Below are 20,665 nucleotides of genomic sequence, written 5' to 3'. Positions count from 1 at the left end.
TCAACTGGAACTAGCCAAATACTAGCAGTTAATGTTTCAAATACTACAAAATAGAGAACAACTATAGTTATAAGTATGATACAATAGGCTTCATATTTCCCGTTAGATTACTATCCTAATAAAGATTCTCACCTCATAAACAGTGAATTTAAACTAGTCTATATTCACAAGAAGAACAGAAAAGTTAGTGAGCTTTACCATATTTGCTTCAGTTCTGCCATTTCAACCACGAGAGTTGTTCCCAACCTGAGTGGAGACAGCTGAGCCACTCATATTTGGTATTGGTACGTAATGTCATGCAAGTTTATAACATCCTGAGCAAAAATGATCACAACTTTATTAACATGGGGTGGACACCAAGTTTGCCGGGCAAAACCATAACTGCCGATCTCAGCTGACGCATTGTGTCCCTGGCCAAAGAGCCTAACCTGTGAGAGAGCCAGAGGTACCCAAAGAAAACTTTGGACAGTGCTTGAGGTTGTCCCAAGCTTTCACTTTAATTAATTGATCTAGTCTTGTTTAGTTTTTTTCATCTTGCTACAAAATAAGACCCAACAAATGGTTGCTCCAAAAACCAAAGTCCACAACTTTTATGTCATCATGAGTAAGCTATGCAAAAAAAAGTTTAGGACTCATCGGTCTCAAATATATGTGTGTGTGTGTGTGTAGATACAGATAAACCAAGAGGACAAAAAAAGGAGACAGAGGCACCCTAACTTTTTCTGCTCGCCCAAATTGTTTCTTGCTGTGATATTGGCAGCCGAAGACAAGACATGGGAGGAGAAGCAATCATGTTGTTTAATTCATGGTTCGCATGTGGTGAAAGTTGAAACAAAGGCACCAAGGGATGACAACCCCACCACAAGCGGATGGACGGTGAAGGAGATTTAGGAATGGACAAATGTGGAAGGCTAAAGCAAGTGGCCTCAACCCAGCTGTCGCCTACTTGGTAAGGGGCTACGGAGTGGGAACAGGGCCAGTTGGAGATTTTGCTCTTGAATGTCTTCTCTGGGTTTTAGTGCACGGCCACCTACCAAGTTATGATTCCTAAGAAGGCTTCGGTTAAAGGAAAAGTGCGGCCGAAGGATCCCATGGGTCTCGAGGCAACTAGTGTGGCCCAATAAAACCGTGGCTCGTGACTCGCGGCAAGGGTGGGGGAGGGTGAGGGTGAAGACGAGCTGGGATCCTGATCAAGTTTTGTTTGAAATTAATTTTATACTTAAAAGTTTAGATCGAATTTGATTTATTTATCATTACTTTGGGGGGATCCTGATCAAGTTTTTTTTTTGTTTTTTCTGATCCTCTTTAATGCCATGTTCAATCATCATCTATATCAACATTACTTCAAAAACTCTCGCATTCATTTTTCTGATCCTCTTCTAGCTTCTTACAAATGCTTGTGAATGCCTTTATTCTTGCATAAAAAACAAAAAAAAAAAGGAAGAAAAAAACTTGTTTATTGGTGCCATGTTTCTCAATCTTGAAAAAAGATTGCACATTTTTTTTAATTTATAAAACTTTTTTGTTAGAATTTAGAAAAAACATCTTTCTCAATGCTTAACTTTTGTTTTTTTTAATAAGACGAACGTATCATACACGTCTAATATGAATACATCCAATAAAATTATAAAATAAAATATCACGAAAAACAAACAGAACAACTAATAAATTGGTCCATATTACTTCTCTAAAGTGATCCGCCACAATCATGCTGGTAGATATGCCTAGCACCTAGGATACACGCTCCTTTGAAATCCTTCGTGCAAGAGATGGTTTGCATCAGCTATCTTTTTTTATCTTGAATTCAGAGATGGTTTGCATCAGCTATCTTTTTTGATCTTGAATTCATCCGAATTATCCTTGATATCTATAAGATGAGCCGTCAAAATCTGTCTTACATAGGTAATACCTGCCCAAATTGTACTCAACTTCACTCCAAACCATGTTAAAAGCTTCAGTTTCATTAGCAATATATATGAGTCACATCTTGTCGCGGTTTGACTCTTTTTCTCCCACTTTAGTAAATGCCAAAGTTGGAGTTCTCCTCCTTTGGGTTTCCCAATTGAATCAAGGAGACCATCCTTTTCCCTTAGAAGTCAAAGCTGCTTCTGCCACCAATTTCTTCAATTTATGTTCAATTAGTAAAGCTTCTTCCAATAAATCCTTATCCACTTGAAAAGCCTCGGTGGGAAGCCTTCATTTAAGTTCGCCTTGGCCTATAACTATAAGTTGGCACCCCCTACCCCCAATCCGTTCATCTCTGGCCTTGGTCCCGGCGAAGTTGGATACGGCCACGGACCCCTGGGGCCGTTCCCGTCGAATCCAAGGGACAGGCTGGAAGGGAAGGCATATGGGAGGGCGTCCCCGATGTACAAAATAAACACCAATCATTGAAGGAATCATCCAAACCCCGATGCCGTTCTATTCACCGTTGGATACTTATCCAAGGGCCAGAAACAGGGTAGGACCGTACTGCTACTTTCCATGTACCCCATCCATTATTCGGGTGGTTCTATATACACCCCCCTATTGCTCAGGACACCCCCCAAAAATTAAAAAAAAATTAAATACTCTCTACACCCCCCCATTTGCTAAGGACACCCCTAAAAAATTAAAAATTCCTAAATTACCCCCACCCTTCCCACCCCCTCACCTAAATTGCTCTCTACACCCCCCAAACCCCCCCCCCCACCCCGCTCTTCCCCTCCAAAACACCCGCCGGCGGAGGAGGAGGGGGGAGGCGGAGGAGGAGGACGGGGAGGTGGGGGGAGGCGGAGGGGGAGGTGGGGGATGGGGAGGAGGAGGAAGGAGGACGGGGAGGTGGGGGAAGAGGAGTGAGAGGAGGTGGCGGAGGAGGAGGGGGGAGGCGGAGGAGGAGGACGGGGAGGTGGAGGGGGAGGTGGAGGGGGAGGACGGGGAGGTGGAGGGGAGGAGGGGGGGGAGGTCGGGGATGGGGAGGAGGAGGAAGGAGGACGGGGAGGTGGGAGATGGGGAGGAGGAGGAAGCGGGCGCAGGGGGGAGGGGGGGAGGAAGACGAGGCGGAGGGGTGATGGGGGAGGCGGAGGAGGAGGAGGAGGAGGCGGAGGAGGAGGACGGGGAGGTGGGGGATGGGGAGGAGGAGGAGGAGGAGGGGGAGGGGTGATGGGGGAGGCGGGGAATCAGGAGGGGTAGGAGGGGGGAGGCGGAGGAGGAGGACGGGGAGGTGGGGGATGGGGAGGAGGAGGAAGCGGGCGCAGGGGGGAGGGGGGAGGAAGAGGAGGAGGAGGGGTGATGGGGGAGGCGGAGGAGGAGGAGGAGGAGGCGGCAGTGAGGAGGAGGGGGAGGGGAGGAGGCGGCAGTGAGGTGGAGGAGGAGGAGGAGGAGGCGGCAGTGAGGAGGAAGGGGGGGTGTACTGAGAAAATTTCAAGGGCAATATGGTAATTACACTAAAGGTTAGTTTGGGTTTTTTTTTTTTGGTTTTTGGGGGGTGTCCTTAGCAATAGGGGGGGTGTATATAGAACCACCCCCATTATTCTTATATCAGCGCCTTCGAAAGTAGCCCCATCTTTTACCACAATACCCCTCCGGCATACCTAATTCCGAAAATACCCTCCAATTTAGATTGGGTCTCCCACGGAACCGGACCGGTTCTAATTTGGATCACCCGTCTGGCGATAAATGACCATGATGGCCAGGAACATGATTGACACGAGCTAGTTCAAGGTTGGCTCCATTCTTTTCCCAGAATGTGCAAAGAATTAGGAGAAATGGAAAGATGGGACTAGCTCTAGATTTATGCATGAACCTCGACTTAGATTTGAGCTTTTACTTGGATCATGGAGAGCCAAACATTGCCAGGTTAACCCAGCTTGTCAAAAGAATTAGTTCATAGCTTAACTAATTTATGAAAGAATACTAATTTGTTGCTTCATTGATTTTTCAGATGGAATTCTAACGTGGTGCTTCCATAATGGCCAAATTGCATTTTTAGCCCACTAAAATGCCCACCTATCTCTTGTATTTTCTAGGACAGCTCGGCTCAATTTCCTTGATCAGATATGAAGGGCAAGCCAAGCAAAGCAGAAGCATTCAACCTCTGAGGCCGACTTTGTTCCATCTCAGCTCCGCAACCTCGACCACTAATTTATTCTGAATAGAGCCTTCCCGCTTCTATCGTCTCAAAGATATGCATGATCTCGCCATATGCTAGATTGTTGTAGCACGTTTTTAGAGTTGTTACGCCATATCAGTAGTCCACTACGGTACGATCTCGAGTGTGTTAGGATACAATTTTAGAAGATTCAGACTCTAACTATAAATAGGTTCGAATAGTTTTCCAAAAAAAATAACAATAACAACAAACGAAAAATAATCTGGGCTAGAGGATATTCTATCTTTATATACTCTGTTCTTCTTTTTCCTTTATTTTCTATTCACAAAATTTTTACTGACCTAAGAATTGGAGGGCTCAGCCTAAGCCTAGCTGATGAGCTTTCACCCTTTGTCCATTATTTTGGAGGTCTATGGAAGCCATCCACATCGATGTTCCAAATTTCGCAGCAATAATACTCAACAATAAACTTACTTTACAAGTGTATCAGGCATGGTTCGCCATACCGGCCCAAATCAAGCGGTACGAGCTATATCGTACCGTATTAATTCGGTATAGAAGGTATATCGACACTCGATACGCCAAAAAGACTTCATACCGTATTGATACAGTGCTAGTATGTCGCCGGTATGGAGTCCGATACCGAGACGACGAATCTTAGTATCAAGTATATTAAAAAAATTTATTTTAGAGACTACAAGTCATCAAAAAATACCTAAAATCCTCTATCAAACTGGGCCCCAACTCTTGTTAGGGTTCAACCTCCGGCAAAGAGCAACCTGGTTTATTCTAAGATTTCCAGCCCAAGGGTATTTTCGTCTGTTCGGCTAAGGCAATAAACGTGCCTCTTCCGCCACACATTTTTGGTGTTTCCTTGCCTGGACTGAAGAAGAGGCTCCATCCCATGTCATTTATGAACCAGCTCACCCGCTACTCGGTCCACGAAGAATTTAGCAGGGCAAAATGGTGAACTGGGAAGCTGCGTTCTCCATAGTTCTCGGTGTGATCATGAGGAAGAGCTTATCCAGGTTTCAGGAGGTTGGGCAGATAGCCATGGAGTTTGTGTCCCTCTTCGCATCGGCAGTCCGGTTCTCGGGGCTGGTCAACCGCAGACCGATCCCCGTCTCAGCTAGATATGCTCACTTCTCATCCATGGTGGCCTCCTACTAGAGGTGAGCAACTGGAGGGGCTACTGTAGCGTTAGAAGCTCTGATGAGAGAAGGATTTAGTTTCTTTCCCATGGTTGCACAACGTAGTGTTTAGGTGGTGATTCTGTCACCCTACCCAGGTTAATAGGTTTCTTGCATGGTTTTGTTATTATGAAATAAATGTATGAAGGAGATATCTAACGTTCTATAAAGTGTTATGGATCATCTTAAAGGCTCTTGGTTATTTGGAATAGATTTGGGTTTGACCTTCTAAGATCATGCTTCAGAAAAAGAAAATGTTGTGGGGTCATTCTTTTTGAAGGTGACTGTCCTTGTTTATCACTAATGAGGTGTTGAATTTTAATGATTATTAATTTTTAGTTAAATACTATATCAGTCACTTATTGTATTTCTAAGTTTGCTCTTAAAATTTCATTCAATGCATCCATCTCAATCACTAAGCCACCCGCGTACTGCCCCCATTCATTTTAATGTCACCATATTAATGGTTATGATTTAATCTATTGAAGTAAAATGATGGAATAAATGTTATTAATATGAAGGAGGAAATAAACTTGCTGCTAATCTATATTAAGAAATAAAAGTTGTCATAGAAAACTCTGTTTGCTCAATTCCTTTTTGTAACCGATCAGATTTTGACATGTCATTTAATATAATGAGGGTATTTCGAAGGCAATGCCATATTTTTTAATTAAATAGAAAATTGCCATATAAAAAATGGGGCGATTTATTGGGTCGGATGTGTCGGTGCCATATAGAATTTGGTTCAACAGTTTCTTTTGGTCATACGAGGCAAAGTTTCAGCTCTCAAGTGAACCTCATAGTCTCGCTCCCACGAAAGGTACAAGAATACCACGAAGCCCAAGTGTTTGTTTCCATCATAGCCGCTGCTTAGATTGAGATCTTGGAACGAGAAAGTCATGAAAATGTCAACCTAAAGTTCTAAATTCCTGTTCTACAATTTTCTTCCTACATGCAACGAACTCAAAAGTAATCACACACTATCATCTCCCCATTACTTCATTCTCTGAGGTGGCACCAACCGAGCCCAGACTTCGCTGGTTAACCATGACCTAACCAAGATTTGGTTGTATCTTTCGCTTAAACCTAACTAGGGTTCGGTTGTATCTTTTGCTCATAAGAATGATTGATCTTCTTTTATGATATCAAACCATTGGAATGGCACCTTGCGCAGATCTCAAGCACTCGAACTCTTTCAATCATCTGCTTGCAGATATCTCGAAGCGGCTATTGTGTGATCCAATGATGGAATTGTGTAAAAAAAAGATGAAACCTTCTTCGTCATGAAAGATACAACCCAAACCCGACCTGACAATGTGCACAATCTTTGCATTATAAATTGAGAACAGATGGTCATTGCCCACAACCACATGCACAACTGCGTTCTCATTTTTTGTTACCATTAGCATGAATGATAATAGATGGACATGGACAGGTAATAAGAGCCATTTTTGTTATTATTACCATGAATGATTTACGATACAGAAGCAAACTTTTGAATAGCAAAACATTCATTCATACACACATGGGTCTGAAGGGAAGATAGATAGATAGATAGATAGATAGATAGATAGATAGATAGAGAGATAGAGAGAGACAACGAGGTGGTGTCTCACCATCAGCTTATTATGAGACTACAGCTCTTATTATTCACAGGAAACCCCCCACAGAGGTGGTGTCCCATCATCCGCTCCTTACGAGAATACAGCTCTTATTTGTTCACAAGAAAGAGCTTCCCAGGAGGTATATACAAAGCTAGATGGATAAATAACTTCAATTCCATTCAGCTTCCAGAGCATCAGAATCAGGCTTCACAGCTTTGACAATGCAATGTCCATTACATCAGCAAAGAAATCTGCAGAAAAGAAAATGATGATAAGGAGTTAGAAAAGTGATTAATAACTTTAGCTACCACAGAAATCAATCATGCTGCAGCAAGGCTTGAGCGAGACCACACCAGAATCTTCCTTAGTAAAGCACAGAGGAGGCGTTATTCTGAAAACATTCCCATAAAAGCCACCCTTCCCAACTAATACACCCATATCTGCACCAAGAATTCAGGTTTATCAGGAATCCGATTTATAGAATGATGGATGGAGAAAAAACCACTTTTAAGACAAGATAGATATGTATAGGATTCAAATCACTGCAGAACCTCATTGGCTTCATTGGATGCTATAGCTATCCTAAAAGCCAATGCCATCAGGATGCAGTGGCTGAAATAAACTACTCCAGACAAAATCAACAGATTCAAGGCCTCTTTGCTAAACAAAATGACAACTTTCCAGCATTGCATGGACAAAAATGGTTCACCTTTCATCAATTCCATGACACGCAGAATTTCAGCTTTGGCTGGAGTTTTTTGTTGGCGGTCAGTAACTAGCTCAACTCCAAGCATCAAGCCTCTTCCCCTCACATCACCAATAACTGGAGCAAACAGAACAAGTCAAACACCAAACTATTAAAAGATATTTCCAGAAAGAAATAGTAAAATGGGACAATTAAATGATTTGCGAAACTGATGGATTAATCTTGTTTACAAAAGAAATTGAGTAAAATTATGGAAAACCAATAGCAAGTTCCAACATAATTAAGAGAAACTAAAGGGGAAAAAAATGGAAAAACAAGTTGTTTTGCCAAAAATTGTCAGAATGGCTTTCATGTGGAATACAAGGATACACGTCAGATCTATGAAATATCTAGTTAGTACAAATGTTAGACCTCATATTCATAAAATATAAAAGAAACATCTTAACATGCTATAGATGACCAGAATAACTGATGGGAGAGAGAGGGGATAGGATTTTTCATGTTTGAAGGTGTATGTTGTTATGATGGAAACAAAGCTCATACTTAGCACATATAGGACAAGGCTGCATAAATTACATGAGGGTGAGAAGGGATCCTGCCAAAGCAGTCACACTTGCAGCTTCTCTAGACAGATTATCCTCGTCTAGCCCATTACAGTAATCACAGACTTCCGAGGCTGGTTTAACCTGAATCAGTTTCAATTTGCTAAAAGAATCCCTGTTCCAGAATCAGATGAATAGGAAATTCTTTAAGGGAGTATTATAGTTTACCTTCGTGCCCTTTTCTTTTGGCATTCTACCAATTTACCGCCTCCTGCCAAAGCTGGCACAGGCCTGAAGCGACAAATAATCACCCAAATACTAAAATATTTCCTACAAATATTCTTTTATACATGTAAGTATAAAAGCATAGTCTGATTGTTACTAAACATAATAAAATCAGTTTCTTTAATTCTCCAAGACTGCGCAAAAATGTATGTATGTTGATATGGCATGCTTCCCATAGCAGAGTATATAAAAGCTTTCTTACAAGCAAATAATAACGAAGCTTTGAAGCAAAGACTGCAACTTTAAAGACATAACTATGGCAGGCAATCTCTATTAGACATAAGCTTACTTTCATGCTTTTCCTGGAGGGCCTTGAGTCGGTCTTTCAAGTAAGATCCCACAACATGTGCATTTTCTTGGAGCTTTTCTTTCTCAAGCACCTTAAGTACAGCATGCCCTCCAGCAGTGCAAACAGGATTACCGCCAAAGGTATTAAAATAGCTTCTGCGGGTCAAGACCTGAGCAATTTCTGGAGTAGTAACAACTGCTCCAATAGGTATCCCATTTCCAATACCCTGATGACAATGCAAAAGAATCAGTCAAGCCTAAATTAAACCCTAGAACAGAACAAAGTTGAAAGACATGACTATAAACTTTAGTAACAATTTTGAGTTGACAGTAATATCAGGAATACTATACAGTTAGATGGCATATGAGGGTTTCATCTCCCATTCCAGATATAATCTGGCCAGTCCAATGAGATGAGTGTCAAGTTTAATATTACATTTTGCAATTACCACTACATCCACCTCCCCAAAAGATGCTAAATTTTCTGGCCAACACAATTAGAGAAATACCTTTTCCATCAGGCAGTTCAATGATTCTATGTTTTTTTTGGTTACAATGATTCTATGTTCAAAAAAAGGGTTCTAGATCCAAAAATGATGGCAAACTCGTTGGAAAGATGAAAGCAAGTTTCTATGACTTTCAAAAACACCAGAGGTTCACAAAAGAAAGGGACATAGAAGTTAACCTTTGCCATTGTTACCATATCAGGCACAACACCATGAGCCTCAAATCCCCAGAAATGACTTCCTGTTCGTGCAAATCCTGCCTGGACCTCATCTGCTATACAGAGGCCCCCAGCCTTTTTTACAGTCTTATACACGGCAGGCAGGTAACCTGGCGCTAATTCCAGTATTCCACCCACTCCCTGTCATACAGAAAGGAGCTTTCTACTTCACATAATGAACAACTTTTAGAAAAATAACAGATAAAAAATTATATACAATAAATGCAGCATCTTGTTCATTTCATATGTGAAATCAACATGGTAGGCCACACAAATTAACAAGCATTTTTTTTAAACAAAAAGAAGTTTAACAAGTACTGATATTAAAAAAGCAGCATATGGAAACTATTGATCATAGCATACTTGGATGGCTTCCGAAATAAAAGCAGCAACTTGCCCAGAAGTTCCAAAGTCGATGATTTCTTGAACATCTTTCGCATATTTTTCTCCATCTGATCCGAAAACACCTCTGTATTGATCTGGGTTCAGTGCATGGTGCACTCCACTCTGGTAACATCAGAAAAGGATCAAAATATAGAAAGCTAGGCTCAATCGAATGATAGATATCAGTATTTTACAACTGATGCTAAACATTTTCTCATCATTAGCATGGTCTAAAATTGAATAGCAAAGAAACTTTTTAGAAAGCAATACATTTTATGACTAGAAGTTGATCATTAATACAAACAAAAGGGAGGCCAGTCTCCCATGAGAAGAGAAAAATCCTACCTCCAACCTGCTCAAGATCTATGAGCTTTACCCCATTATTGCACATTCAGTATTATCAGTATTATTAGGGAAGATTAGGCTGATCTAATCACTTTGAAACATGTGTCAGTATTATATAAACTTAATTACTGACCAGAAAAGACAAATTATCATTGCTGGCATCATTAAGATTCGATCAAAATGATTGTTTTATATATTCTAGGATGCGCATCACCAAATCAGACTCGCAATAAACTTTGAGATGTATTTTACGTATATCGCTTGCCAAGCACATCCCACCTGCAGTAGTCTTAGTTGTGAGCATTAACATTAACATCAACATGTATTAGAAATATCATTCTCGTACTTTATGTACCTGAATAACATTAAATTTCCAGTTACACTGAGCAGTTGCACCCATTGTTGCGGCTGCATTCCCATGGTATGCATTTCTGAGTGATATAATATCATGACAACCAGTATAAAGCCGGGCAATCATCAATGCCAGCTCATTTGCTTCTGTGCCAGAATTTGTAAAGAAAACAACCTGTGAAAAAAGAATTAGTTAAAAGTTCAATAAATTGGAAGAAGCTAGATGTTCTTTGAAAAACAAAGGGGGAAAAGAACCAAACCTTCAGATCACCAGGCAACTTTGAGGCTAATTCCTCAGCAAAATCTGCAATAGCATGGTTTAGATATAAAACAGTAGAATGTTGCAGCTGTTTCGTCTGACTAATTATGGCCTCAATAACTTCAGGGTGGCAGTGGCCACAACAAACAGTAGCAATCCCACCAAATGCATCAAGATAGCGATGCCCATCCTCATCAAACAAATATTGCATCTTACCATCAACTATATTCAACTGCAAAAATACAAAACTGACGTTTTCTTTAGGGTACGCTACAGATACAAATCTGGTCTACCATACAAACAATGAATTTCAGCATCATTACACAACAAACACCACTAAAAATGGTTGTTTAGATTATACTCATGCCACAACCAATTAACCATCACATGAAAAAGACCAATGATTTTAATGGTGGTAAGTAAAAGTGCAAGATCTTGCAAAAATTGGCCGATCAGAACTTCAAGTTAATGCTACTTATTCATCTTTTATTCAGTTTAATTATCAATAAAAAGAACAAGAAAGTTATAAAATGATATACACTGGAATATGAATTGCTTCCACTAGATCAATCATGACTTATTAGAAAAATCAATCCTTACATATCTATAACACAAATGTACTTCATGAAACCAAAATAGTTATATTAGATAACAAGCAAGGTATGTCATACTGTACTGAACTAGACGGTACAACATGTACTATACCGTACTAGTTTGATACGGGTATATGGTACGTGGGGTTCACCAACACTCAGTACGCTAAACCAGCTTCTGTACTGGACATACTAACACGTAACAGAGTGGCACCGGTATAGAGCCCGGTAACGAGATAGCGTACCTTGATAACAAGTCTATTCTTTCTTGCAAGCATCTATCTTACAAAGGCTAAATAATGGAGAAAAAGCAATACGCATCTGAGTAACTTGTGAGAGATCCAGCTTTCAGGAATTATCAGAAATAAGAATTCTGGACCAATTACCCAAATTGTTTTCAACTGCATTAAATGTTTTAAACTTTAAAATTATTTATACAAAAGACTATTAAACCAATGCCTGCTGAAAATTATGTGTGAGACAGACTGAAGAACCCAGTCCTGCAGCCAATTCCCTGTCATATAGATCACCAGCAAATGGAAATAGTCCTCACAAATCTCATGCTGCACATCCAGTACGTTCATAGAATCCCCAGAATAGTAAAAACAAGTGAGACAGACAATTAAGTCCAAGAAGGGTGTCTACCTTCCTGGATGAACCATGATTCATATTATCAGGATTAAGTTCCATTCCCCTGCAATCCTGTTCACCAGGTTGCCCTTGAATTTTTCCATTATGAGACACACCCTCTAAATCAAAGTAGACCTAAACAAATGTTCCTTGTGCTTATGCAGAAACAACTCCTTCAAACACCTAGATTGCAAGGCTTATCTTTACCACTCAAAAACATCATCCCAGTGAAATAGCTTTAGCTGTCATCTCAACACAAGCATTCAGTTGCAATGGTTGTGGATACTAAAACAATGGTGCTTGGCAGTTCTACTAAATACTTGATAAAGATCTGCATAATTGCATTTTATTGCCTAATTAGATGGTTGGGTTCCTTAGCCCTGCATAAGTATCCAAGATCTATCGAGTACATAGCTAATTTGGGATTAACACACGCTTGCACGGGTCTCACAAACTCCCCGCGTTTAAGCCCTGACATCCTCACCAGGCTAAGGGCCAAAATCCATTCACAAGTACTATAAATCCATTCACAAGTACTATAAATCCAATCACAAACACCACAATCAGTTTGTGGTCAATCCAAACGGGCCCGTGCTGTAGTCTCATAATCTATATACTATGGGTCAGGCCGCTCTCATACCATTTGTAACAATCCAGAACTTTACTCAAAAAGGCTATCCAAAAGGTATTATTTGTGTTTCTTAACCCTGTATAAGTACATATTTTTTGGCCCTATATAAGTATTCAAGATCTACCCAGTACATAGCCAATATGGAACTAAATACACACATGCACTGGTCCTCACGCAAACAGTTAAGGAATCATGATATAATTAAAATTGCTAAATCCCACTTGAAAAACTACCTAAATCACAAATTGTATAGTGGTTCATATAAATTAAAAGACGCCAAAACTTTATTAGCTTCCTCTTATTCTCAGAAAATAACAGATAATAGATTCCTTCTAAAACTTGCACTTTCTGTGATCTTTTGATAAACCCCGGACATACATATTGCTGTTGATTAGTTTGGCAATTAATGCTGATTACATGTATTACTACTATATTAAGGTTCATATTGGAAGCATCACAAGCAAAAATAAGGATAGAAAAAAGGTTCGGCAAACATATGATAATAATATTTTCACAACAATCTTGGTGATAGACAACCCTCATTACCTAAAGCTGGAGAGGGTGAGGAAGAAGAATTGACCGTGGGGAAGGAGGATGACATATTTGAGAAAAAACATAGAAGAAGTCCTAAGGAAGTGGGTGTGGAAGTGAGATTTTGGAGAGTTTCTCAAGCAGGTCTGACATCTAAGATAGAAGTTTCTGGCTAAAGCAAACCTTGTTGTTAAAATATTTGCAGAAGATGAAAAAACAAAAAAGAGAGGAAAGTTTCATCGCATTCGATATATATCAGGAGTTATATATATTCGTATACAGACTCCATATAAAAAATAATAATGTAGGCTGATATATGATCACGCTAACAAAAAAATATATTATAAATGATACAGATTATCACGTGATTTCTAAAATTACTCAAACAATATTATGCTAATAAAAAAATAATATAAATTGATAAAAATATTATGAATAATACTAATTGCTATTGCTGACAACTGGATATGCCTTAATAAAAACAAAAGCAACAACTCGTCCCAATCCCGATCCCGATCCCGATTCCCCTTCCCATAAAAAATTAGTAAGAAAAGAATAAAGAATTATTTCGAGTGAAAAGCATCAACTCATGTTCATGTACGAACGAACGAACGACCGACATTATTCATAGAAATTAGGAGAAAAATCCTAATAAAAACAAAAAAAAAATAACCAATTTATCAATAAAGAAAGTCCAGATCAAACGAACAAACATGTCAAACTAAATTCACAAAATCCACGAAAAAATATAAAAAACAAAATCCATTTTAAAGGAAAAAATATCTTTCTTTTTGGGTGAAGAGAGAAGACGTACAGGGTTCTTGTAGAAGTGGAACAAGGAGGGGCTGAGGAACTCGGACCGCTTGCCGAGGATCTCAGCCGCCCGCGGGCCGGTGTACGGCGGAGGGGAGTAGTCGAAGGGGGGAATTTTGGGAAGGACGGCGGCATTCTCCTCTCGGGGGAATGCCTCGGCCTCGGCCAGTCGAGACAAACCCCTGTTTCGTGCCCCAGACGAGAGCCGTCTCAAGAAAAGCCTCTGCATCGCCATCGCCCTTTTCTCCTTAGCGCCCGATATGCGTCCGTATCGGGGTATACTTCGTTCCCGAAAAGGGCCTCCAAGATTTTTGGAAGAGCAGAGGTCTCTCCTTTCTCCACTCGCTCCCTCTCTCTCTCTCTCTCTCTCTCTCTATACGCGGGCGCGTTGGGGAGAAGAGGAGGGCAATAAATATATAGAGGAGGAGAGGTACAGTGGCTTTATTAGTTTCATTATAAAATATCAATATAAAATGATAAAATTGGCCTTAGATTCAGATGCAACCACGCTGAAATCTTTTCTCGGATCTTTGAGCTTGTGCTGGATTGCTTGATTCAGATTTTATCTTGCTTGTATCGTAATCTTAGCCGCCAGCTATGGTGGCGCACTAGGTTGGATAAATCTGGGTTTAGCCCGTACTCAAGGTGAACACAATATAGGTCAAGCACTGGGGTGGCATCAGGATCAGGTCAGGTCGAATATGGATCGGGTTGGATGTAGAACAGGTCAGAAATCCATCAATCTAAATCCGATCTTTTTATTAAATATGTCAAAATTTTAAATCTGAATCCGATCTTTTTATTAAATAGATAATCTGATCTGACCCACATAACTCATTTATTAAACAAATTAAATTGGTTTTTAATAGGCTAAATAAATTTAAACATATTAAATAGCTTAAACGGGTCAGATTAAATGAGTCAGATTAAACAGGTCGGATTAAATATGTTAAGCAAGTTTCGAATAGATTTTAAACGAGTTAAATGGATAGGGTCATAACCCGACCGATTATTAAATGAGTCAAAATTAGATAGGGATGGCAATCGGATCAGGTCAAATCAGATACAGATTAGATTGGATGCTAGTCAAATCAAAAATTCATCAATCCAAACCCATCCTATTTATTAGACAGGTCAAAAATTCAAATCTGAATCCGACCAGTTTATCAAACAGGTAACCTAACCCGAGCTATATAACTCATTTATTAAATAGGTTAAATGGGTTAGACATGCTTTAGACAAGTTAAATTAATTTAAATAGGTTAAACAGGTTAAGCGGTCAGGTTATAATTATTAAACATATCAAAATGGATTAAACAGATTAAAGATTTAAATCTCAACCCAGTCAATTTAATAGCAGAATTAGATGAATTGATCTATTTACGACCTAAGCCCATTTATATCAAATTCGAACCTGCTTAAAGTGGGTTCGGATCATAAATTGTCATTCCTAAAATCAGATTTTGCCAAATATCCCTAGACCTAGAACGAATTTGGATAGTACAGAAATTAATCAGGATTTATCTAACAAATTAATTTATTGCTTTTTTAAGAAAATATATTTCTCATTTTTCGCGGGATTAGTCGTGGGAGTTGAGCCTTGTGATGGAAAATATTGGAACATTAATGGAAATAGATATCATATCAGAATCACAAAGCCATACGGGTCCAAGGAGATCCATTCATACACGTCTTAGACCAATTAAGATCCACTCATACACGTCTTAGACCAAAACAAAATTCTGAAGGATACTGATTTGTTTGTCGCCTTCCTTTCCATCTTTGGATTTTATGTTCGGAGATCCTCATAGAGACAGCAAATCGCGTAAATTTATCTCAGGCCGGGCACGCGTCGTGTGGAGGGAACGCTCGTGGCTTGGTTATTGGGACAAAGATGAAAGGCTGTAGTACAAAAATTTGGAAAAGAAAGATTATAGTACAAAACTCCCACCAAAAACATGACAAGATCATAGTACAAATCACAGTATAGATTATAATTTTATTAAGTGATTGATTTTCCCAACTGGGATAAGTCCAGAGTTGATGATCTGTGATCTTATGTCATGTGGTCCACCAATGCATGTGGAGAGAAGGGGACAAAGGGTAGAGCTTAGAATTTGTTTTGTAGCTAGCGAAGGACATACAATTAATAGAATTCAATTAGCCATGGTGGTAGGTAGGATGCAATTAAGCGAAGTGAAGTTTGGTAGAGGCTTGAGTCCGACACAATTTAAAATATTCGAGTTTGAGGTTTGACCCGAATACCAACTGAGTTATACTAAAGTTCGAGTCCGAGCTTAAATTTCAGTCTTGATCATAATTTAAAAATATAATTAAAATAAAATATTATATATTAAAATATTAAATTAAATAATATATATTATTTAAAAAATTTGATTAAGCTTGTGAATCTTCGGACCGAGTATTTGGCTACTCAAGTTTGACCCGGGAAACTATTCGAGCTACTCAAGTTTGATAACAGTCGAGTCGAGCCAATCTTATTTGCTTCATGTGGATTACTACTATGATCTCATGCATTTTTGGTAAGCAACAAGCCAATTTCCTCCTTCCTACTTATGTACTTGTTTTTAAAAATAATAAATTTGGATCGGCGTATTTCTTTTTATTTCAAAAGAAAAAGGAAGACAAAATATGTCGAACCATGTTGAAACTTTAGATTATTTTAAAATTTTTAACGCCAATATCCCCATGTGAAATTAGTAGTGGGTTTTAGATGATGTGGAAGTATGAAGGCTCACAAATCAAATTTCATTAAGTATATCATGAAACAAATGACGTTTATGATAATCGACCTTCTAACATAATTCATAATAGATGCACTGAAAACAACATATTTTTTTGTTGCTTTGGTAAACATTTCCTCCTAGAATCCATATGCCTGGAGAGAATTAAATTTGAGATTGATCTTGATCAACATATTTAATTTTTAGATGACATTAAAAGAATAATACAAATTCTAATGACTATGCAGCATGCTAAATATTTCAGAAAAGCTAGAGACCACCTATCAAATCACCACTCAAATTGCTGAGCTGATATGAAGTTTGCTAATTGGCTGAGCAATAAGCCTGGCCAGCACTAATAACTTGTTGAATGCCTCATCGATTCTCAATTGCCATGTCAGCCTAGTAAACTAAGTAGTAATCTGACATGTGATCAGACCTTTTGCTTATTATTATTCATTTTTCAATGATAAAAGAAAGATGCATGTGTTGGGTTTTTTCTTTTTTTCTCTCACAAAAATGAAAAGAGGATGTGTTCGGTGTGCCTCATTAGTTTTTTCGATATATGGCCTAATAATTTTCTTGAAAGTGGAGAACTTGTATTGTACACATAGATGCACCATATGGTGATGCACGCAACTAATCATAATCATCCATTTTTATAAATCTCATTCATCAAATACTCATGTTGGCGTATCGTTGCAGAAATGAGAGGCTCTAATTGATGGCATACACTGCAATGTGGTGCATACATATATTTTTTTTCTGAAAGCGAAACACCATGTATGGATCTAATTTAAAGGAACATGTAGGAAACGTGGATCCGAAGTACTTTTTGGTGGATATATAAGTGTGACATATCTAAATTTATATGTGTTTTATTTTTCTAGGTCTACTTATTGAAACCCCTTCTTGATAGTGTTGCTTTGAATGCGATGGGTGCACCGGAGGCATTAATCCCAAAGATACCATGTCATCGCACCCCACATATCATATCAGGCGAAAGAAACCTCGACAATTGGTTTGGTATCGGCCGCGGATTTATTGCTGCTCTCAGCCAAAAAAATACTATGGGCTTGGCTAGGCTTGCCTGGTTGGCAACTACACACAATTAAAGCTGTCATGTTTCAATTAAGCCGTTATCATGTTCTTTGTAGGCCCACCTCTCCGTCAGCCCATAGCAGTTTGTATTTTTCCTTAGGAACGTGAATGGTCTATTAGGATGCAAACAAAAGAATGCTGTTTTACCAAAAAAAAAAAAAAAAAGAATGCTGACGAGGATACTAACATGTTGTCCGCCGGATGCCATCCAAAGTAACTATAGTTGGGCCACATCCATTGCTCAATTAGTGGACCATTCTAAGCAAAAAGCAATATGGGCAAAAATAAAGTAACAATATAATTTTTGTCCGTGTCGGTTCGCACGGTCCACTAGTTCAACGGTGGGCCTGGTCCAATCGGAAAATTTTCTGCCCTAACTTAGCTGGAATGGCAGTGAGGTGTTATTTGGCAAGTTCTAATGAGAGATATTTAAGACATGCGCATAAAGCTGGCATGTTTTGATAATGTGCTGCCCATTTCCAGTGAGACCAACCTCTTGGTGCTAATTTACTATGCTGTGAATATATGGAACTTGAATTATTTGCTGGCATTTATACCAAGAGTGCCGAGAAGAATGATAGAGAAGGAGGTCCTTAATTGGTTTGCACAGTGAGGATGATGGTTTAAAGCTGTCACGCCATGAACTCGGAGTGCACTCCAAACCCAGAGCATAATAGATGTAGTATGTCTGTAGGAGGAACCATGCAAGCATACAAGGCTATAAATCAAGTCATAATAATCTGGAAGCAATAATAATAATAATTTTTCGATGCTCAAAAACTAATTTAATTAAGATCTTAACAAAATCATTCTCATAATCAATTATTCCAACGTGACATGTGTCAAAATATACTAACTCATTCAAATCAAATAAAATGTTCTAACTAAATTAGTCTAAACTAGAACTCCAATAATTGGGAATATCTTTAGAAGATCTAGCGTACTCCTTCAAATTATGAGCAATCATAAATCTGGGTCTAAAAAATAGTAAAAAAAGAAATAATGAGCTACACTAGCCCAATAAGCAACATAACACCCCCAAAGTAGAGTCTAAACATGCCAAATAAATAATTAGTTAAAAAGCAAGATATTAACGAGGAATAAATCAATTTCGTATAATGCATATATCTCTTTTAAAGTTTACTATTATTTTTATAAACTGATACTAGAAACGCAACATCTGGATATGACCACGTAATCCAGTGGCATAGGTCAGATACAGAATGCACAGAGTACCAAATACTACTATTCTAATCATCGGTGGTTTAGTGTCGAAACAGTTTCTCAGATTACAAGATGATAGGGCCAACGAATAATCTCCATTGGCGGGGCCAGATCATAGCCGTGCTAAAAATACATACATATAAAACAAATTTTACTATTTGCCCAATCATATTTTTCAAATTTCATAACATAACACATAACATAAATTAAAATAATTACTATCGTAGCAATAACATGTCTGACCCATTTAACCAAATGTAAAACAGATATCATAACCAAATTTATTAAACTAATTATTATTTTACCAAAAATTTGAAAAATATATTTTAAAGCATTAGGTTACTTTTCTCTTCTTGCTTCAAAAATTTTACTTCAATTAGATGGATCAGATTTACCTATTTTAATATCATTAAAATATCATTAATTTTATCATTATCTTAAAAGCCAAATAAAGTTAAAAATAAAGATGCCATTGGAGATACGATCTCATGCCCAAATCAGGATAGATGAAAGGCAATATCAATCTGGCGGTGATACCTGACTGCATGGGTCGATCTGAACAAAATGAACTGAATTGATCAAGATCAAACATGATTTAAATGGCTCAATGAAGATGAATGATGACCGAATTCTAAAAAAATTTGACAACGCCGATCGAGGTAATGTGCTAGCCTACCACTCGAGTACCGAGATAGTTCAGGGCCTCCACCTGGATCCAAACAAAGGATGATAGGATCTTAAACCAAGATACCTAAGTGTACTTAGAGAGAGAAAGAGGGACAAGAGAGAGAAACAAGAAAGAAAAACAAAAAGAAAGAAGAAAAAAAGAGGAAAGAGAGGAAGAAGAAGAAGAAAGAGGAAGAAGGAGGTGAGGGCCACAATCAGGTGGCCGTGGTGGTTGACAACTGGAAGACCGGCGACAGAGGCGACCGATGATGGTGATAGGGTGGTCGACGACGAAAAGAAGAGAAAAAAGGGCCAAAAATAGGGGTTCTGGCTCCTCTCTTTTTTCCTTTATGATCTTCGACGATGGGGCTCCGATGACGGCCCAAGACATCAAAGGGGACAAGCCCCATCTTTGGCACCAAGTGCCGGCAACGAAGGAGGCCGAAAAAAGAACAATAGGGGGTTTGGATCGGAAAATAGGGGATGAAAAGAGCCCCTACTTTCATAGATTTTTTCGGCAAAGACTTGGCCGACGATGAGGCCGGCGAGTGGAAAAACAAAGGGGAGGGAGATTAAGGGTCATACCTCTAATTTTGGTGAGGCTTGGCTGTGTTTTCTGGCGAGCACAAGGAGTTTAGGCCATCAGCAGTCAAGGGAGAAAAAGAAAAGAAGATAGCAGCATATGAGAGAGGATCGTCTAGTGAGAATGAACTAGGGAGAGTCGATGGCTTAAATAGAATGGAAGATTAGGTTTTTCTTGGCCTCCAGTAGAGTTTATAGTGGAGGAGAACTCTTCCTCCTCCTTTGCCATGGTTCACCGACTGGAAAGAGGCCTTCAGGTTCTCAGTTGGCACGGGCCGCTCCGATAAGGCTAGTCCTCACAAAAGCTTTATTAACAACGAATAATAGAATTTAATGTTTTATTTATATGTTAATCTTACTTGGATGGTGTGCTTCTTGCAAC

General features: G+C 39.0%; 1 protein-coding gene across 4 annotated transcripts; it reads right to left on the bottom strand.

The window, feature by feature from the left end:
* Nucleotides 1-6,710: 6,710 nt before the first annotated feature.
* On the bottom strand, nucleotides 6,711-20,456 carry LOC103714394 (alanine--glyoxylate aminotransferase 2 homolog 3, mitochondrial-like). Of its 4 annotated transcripts, XR_015968387.2 has the most exons (11): nucleotides 13,968-14,499; nucleotides 10,770-11,000; nucleotides 10,514-10,684; nucleotides 9,793-9,936; nucleotides 9,391-9,570; nucleotides 8,707-8,932; nucleotides 8,361-8,423; nucleotides 8,167-8,276; nucleotides 7,594-7,707; nucleotides 7,238-7,324; nucleotides 6,711-7,135 (listed from the first exon to the last, which is right to left on the bottom strand). XR_015968387.2 is itself a non-coding variant. In XM_089925081.1 (9 exons), the coding sequence occupies exons 2-9, from the start codon at nucleotides 10,977-10,979 to the stop codon at nucleotides 7,092-7,094; spliced, it is 1,176 nt and encodes a 391-aa protein (XP_089781207.1). In that variant the 5' UTR covers nucleotides 10,980-11,000; nucleotides 20,287-20,456; the 3' UTR covers nucleotides 6,711-7,091. The 4 variants fall into 4 exon arrangements, 2 of the variants coding, with proteins under 2 accessions (XP_089781207.1, XP_038980848.3); XR_015968386.2 differs by having other exon boundaries at nucleotides 8,167-8,423; XM_089925081.1 differs by lacking the exons at nucleotides 8,167-8,276; nucleotides 8,361-8,423; nucleotides 13,968-14,499 and adding an exon at nucleotides 20,287-20,456.
* Nucleotides 20,457-20,665: the final 209 nt, after the last annotated feature.

The sequence above is a fragment of the Phoenix dactylifera genome, chromosome 8 (assembly GCF_051530095.1).
Source record: "Phoenix dactylifera cultivar Ajwa chromosome 8, Ajwa_hap1_PhDact_Kaust_v1.1, whole genome shotgun sequence".
Taxonomy (NCBI): Eukaryota; Viridiplantae; Streptophyta; class Magnoliopsida; order Arecales; family Arecaceae; genus Phoenix; species Phoenix dactylifera.
The sequence above is the reverse complement of the archived record's forward strand: the minus strand, read 5'-3'. Positions and strand labels throughout refer to the sequence as shown.

What these genes read in the sequence shown, in the direction of transcription:
- LOC103714394 (XM_039124920.3), bottom strand. Translation starts at nt 14,201, where the DNA reads ATGGCGATGCAGAGGCTTTTCTTGAGACGGCTCTCGTCTGGGGCACGA. An exon ending in AGTTGCCTGGTGATCTGAAG is followed by an intron (nt 10,685 to 10,769) that starts GTTTGGTTCTTT and finishes CTTTTTTCACAG; the next exon opens with GTTGTTTTCTTTACAAATTC. An exon ending in CCTCCAGGAAAAGCATGAAA is followed by an intron (nt 7,708 to 8,706) that starts GTAAGCTTATGT and finishes TGTTTGCTCCAG; the next exon opens with TTATTGGTGATGTGAGGGGA.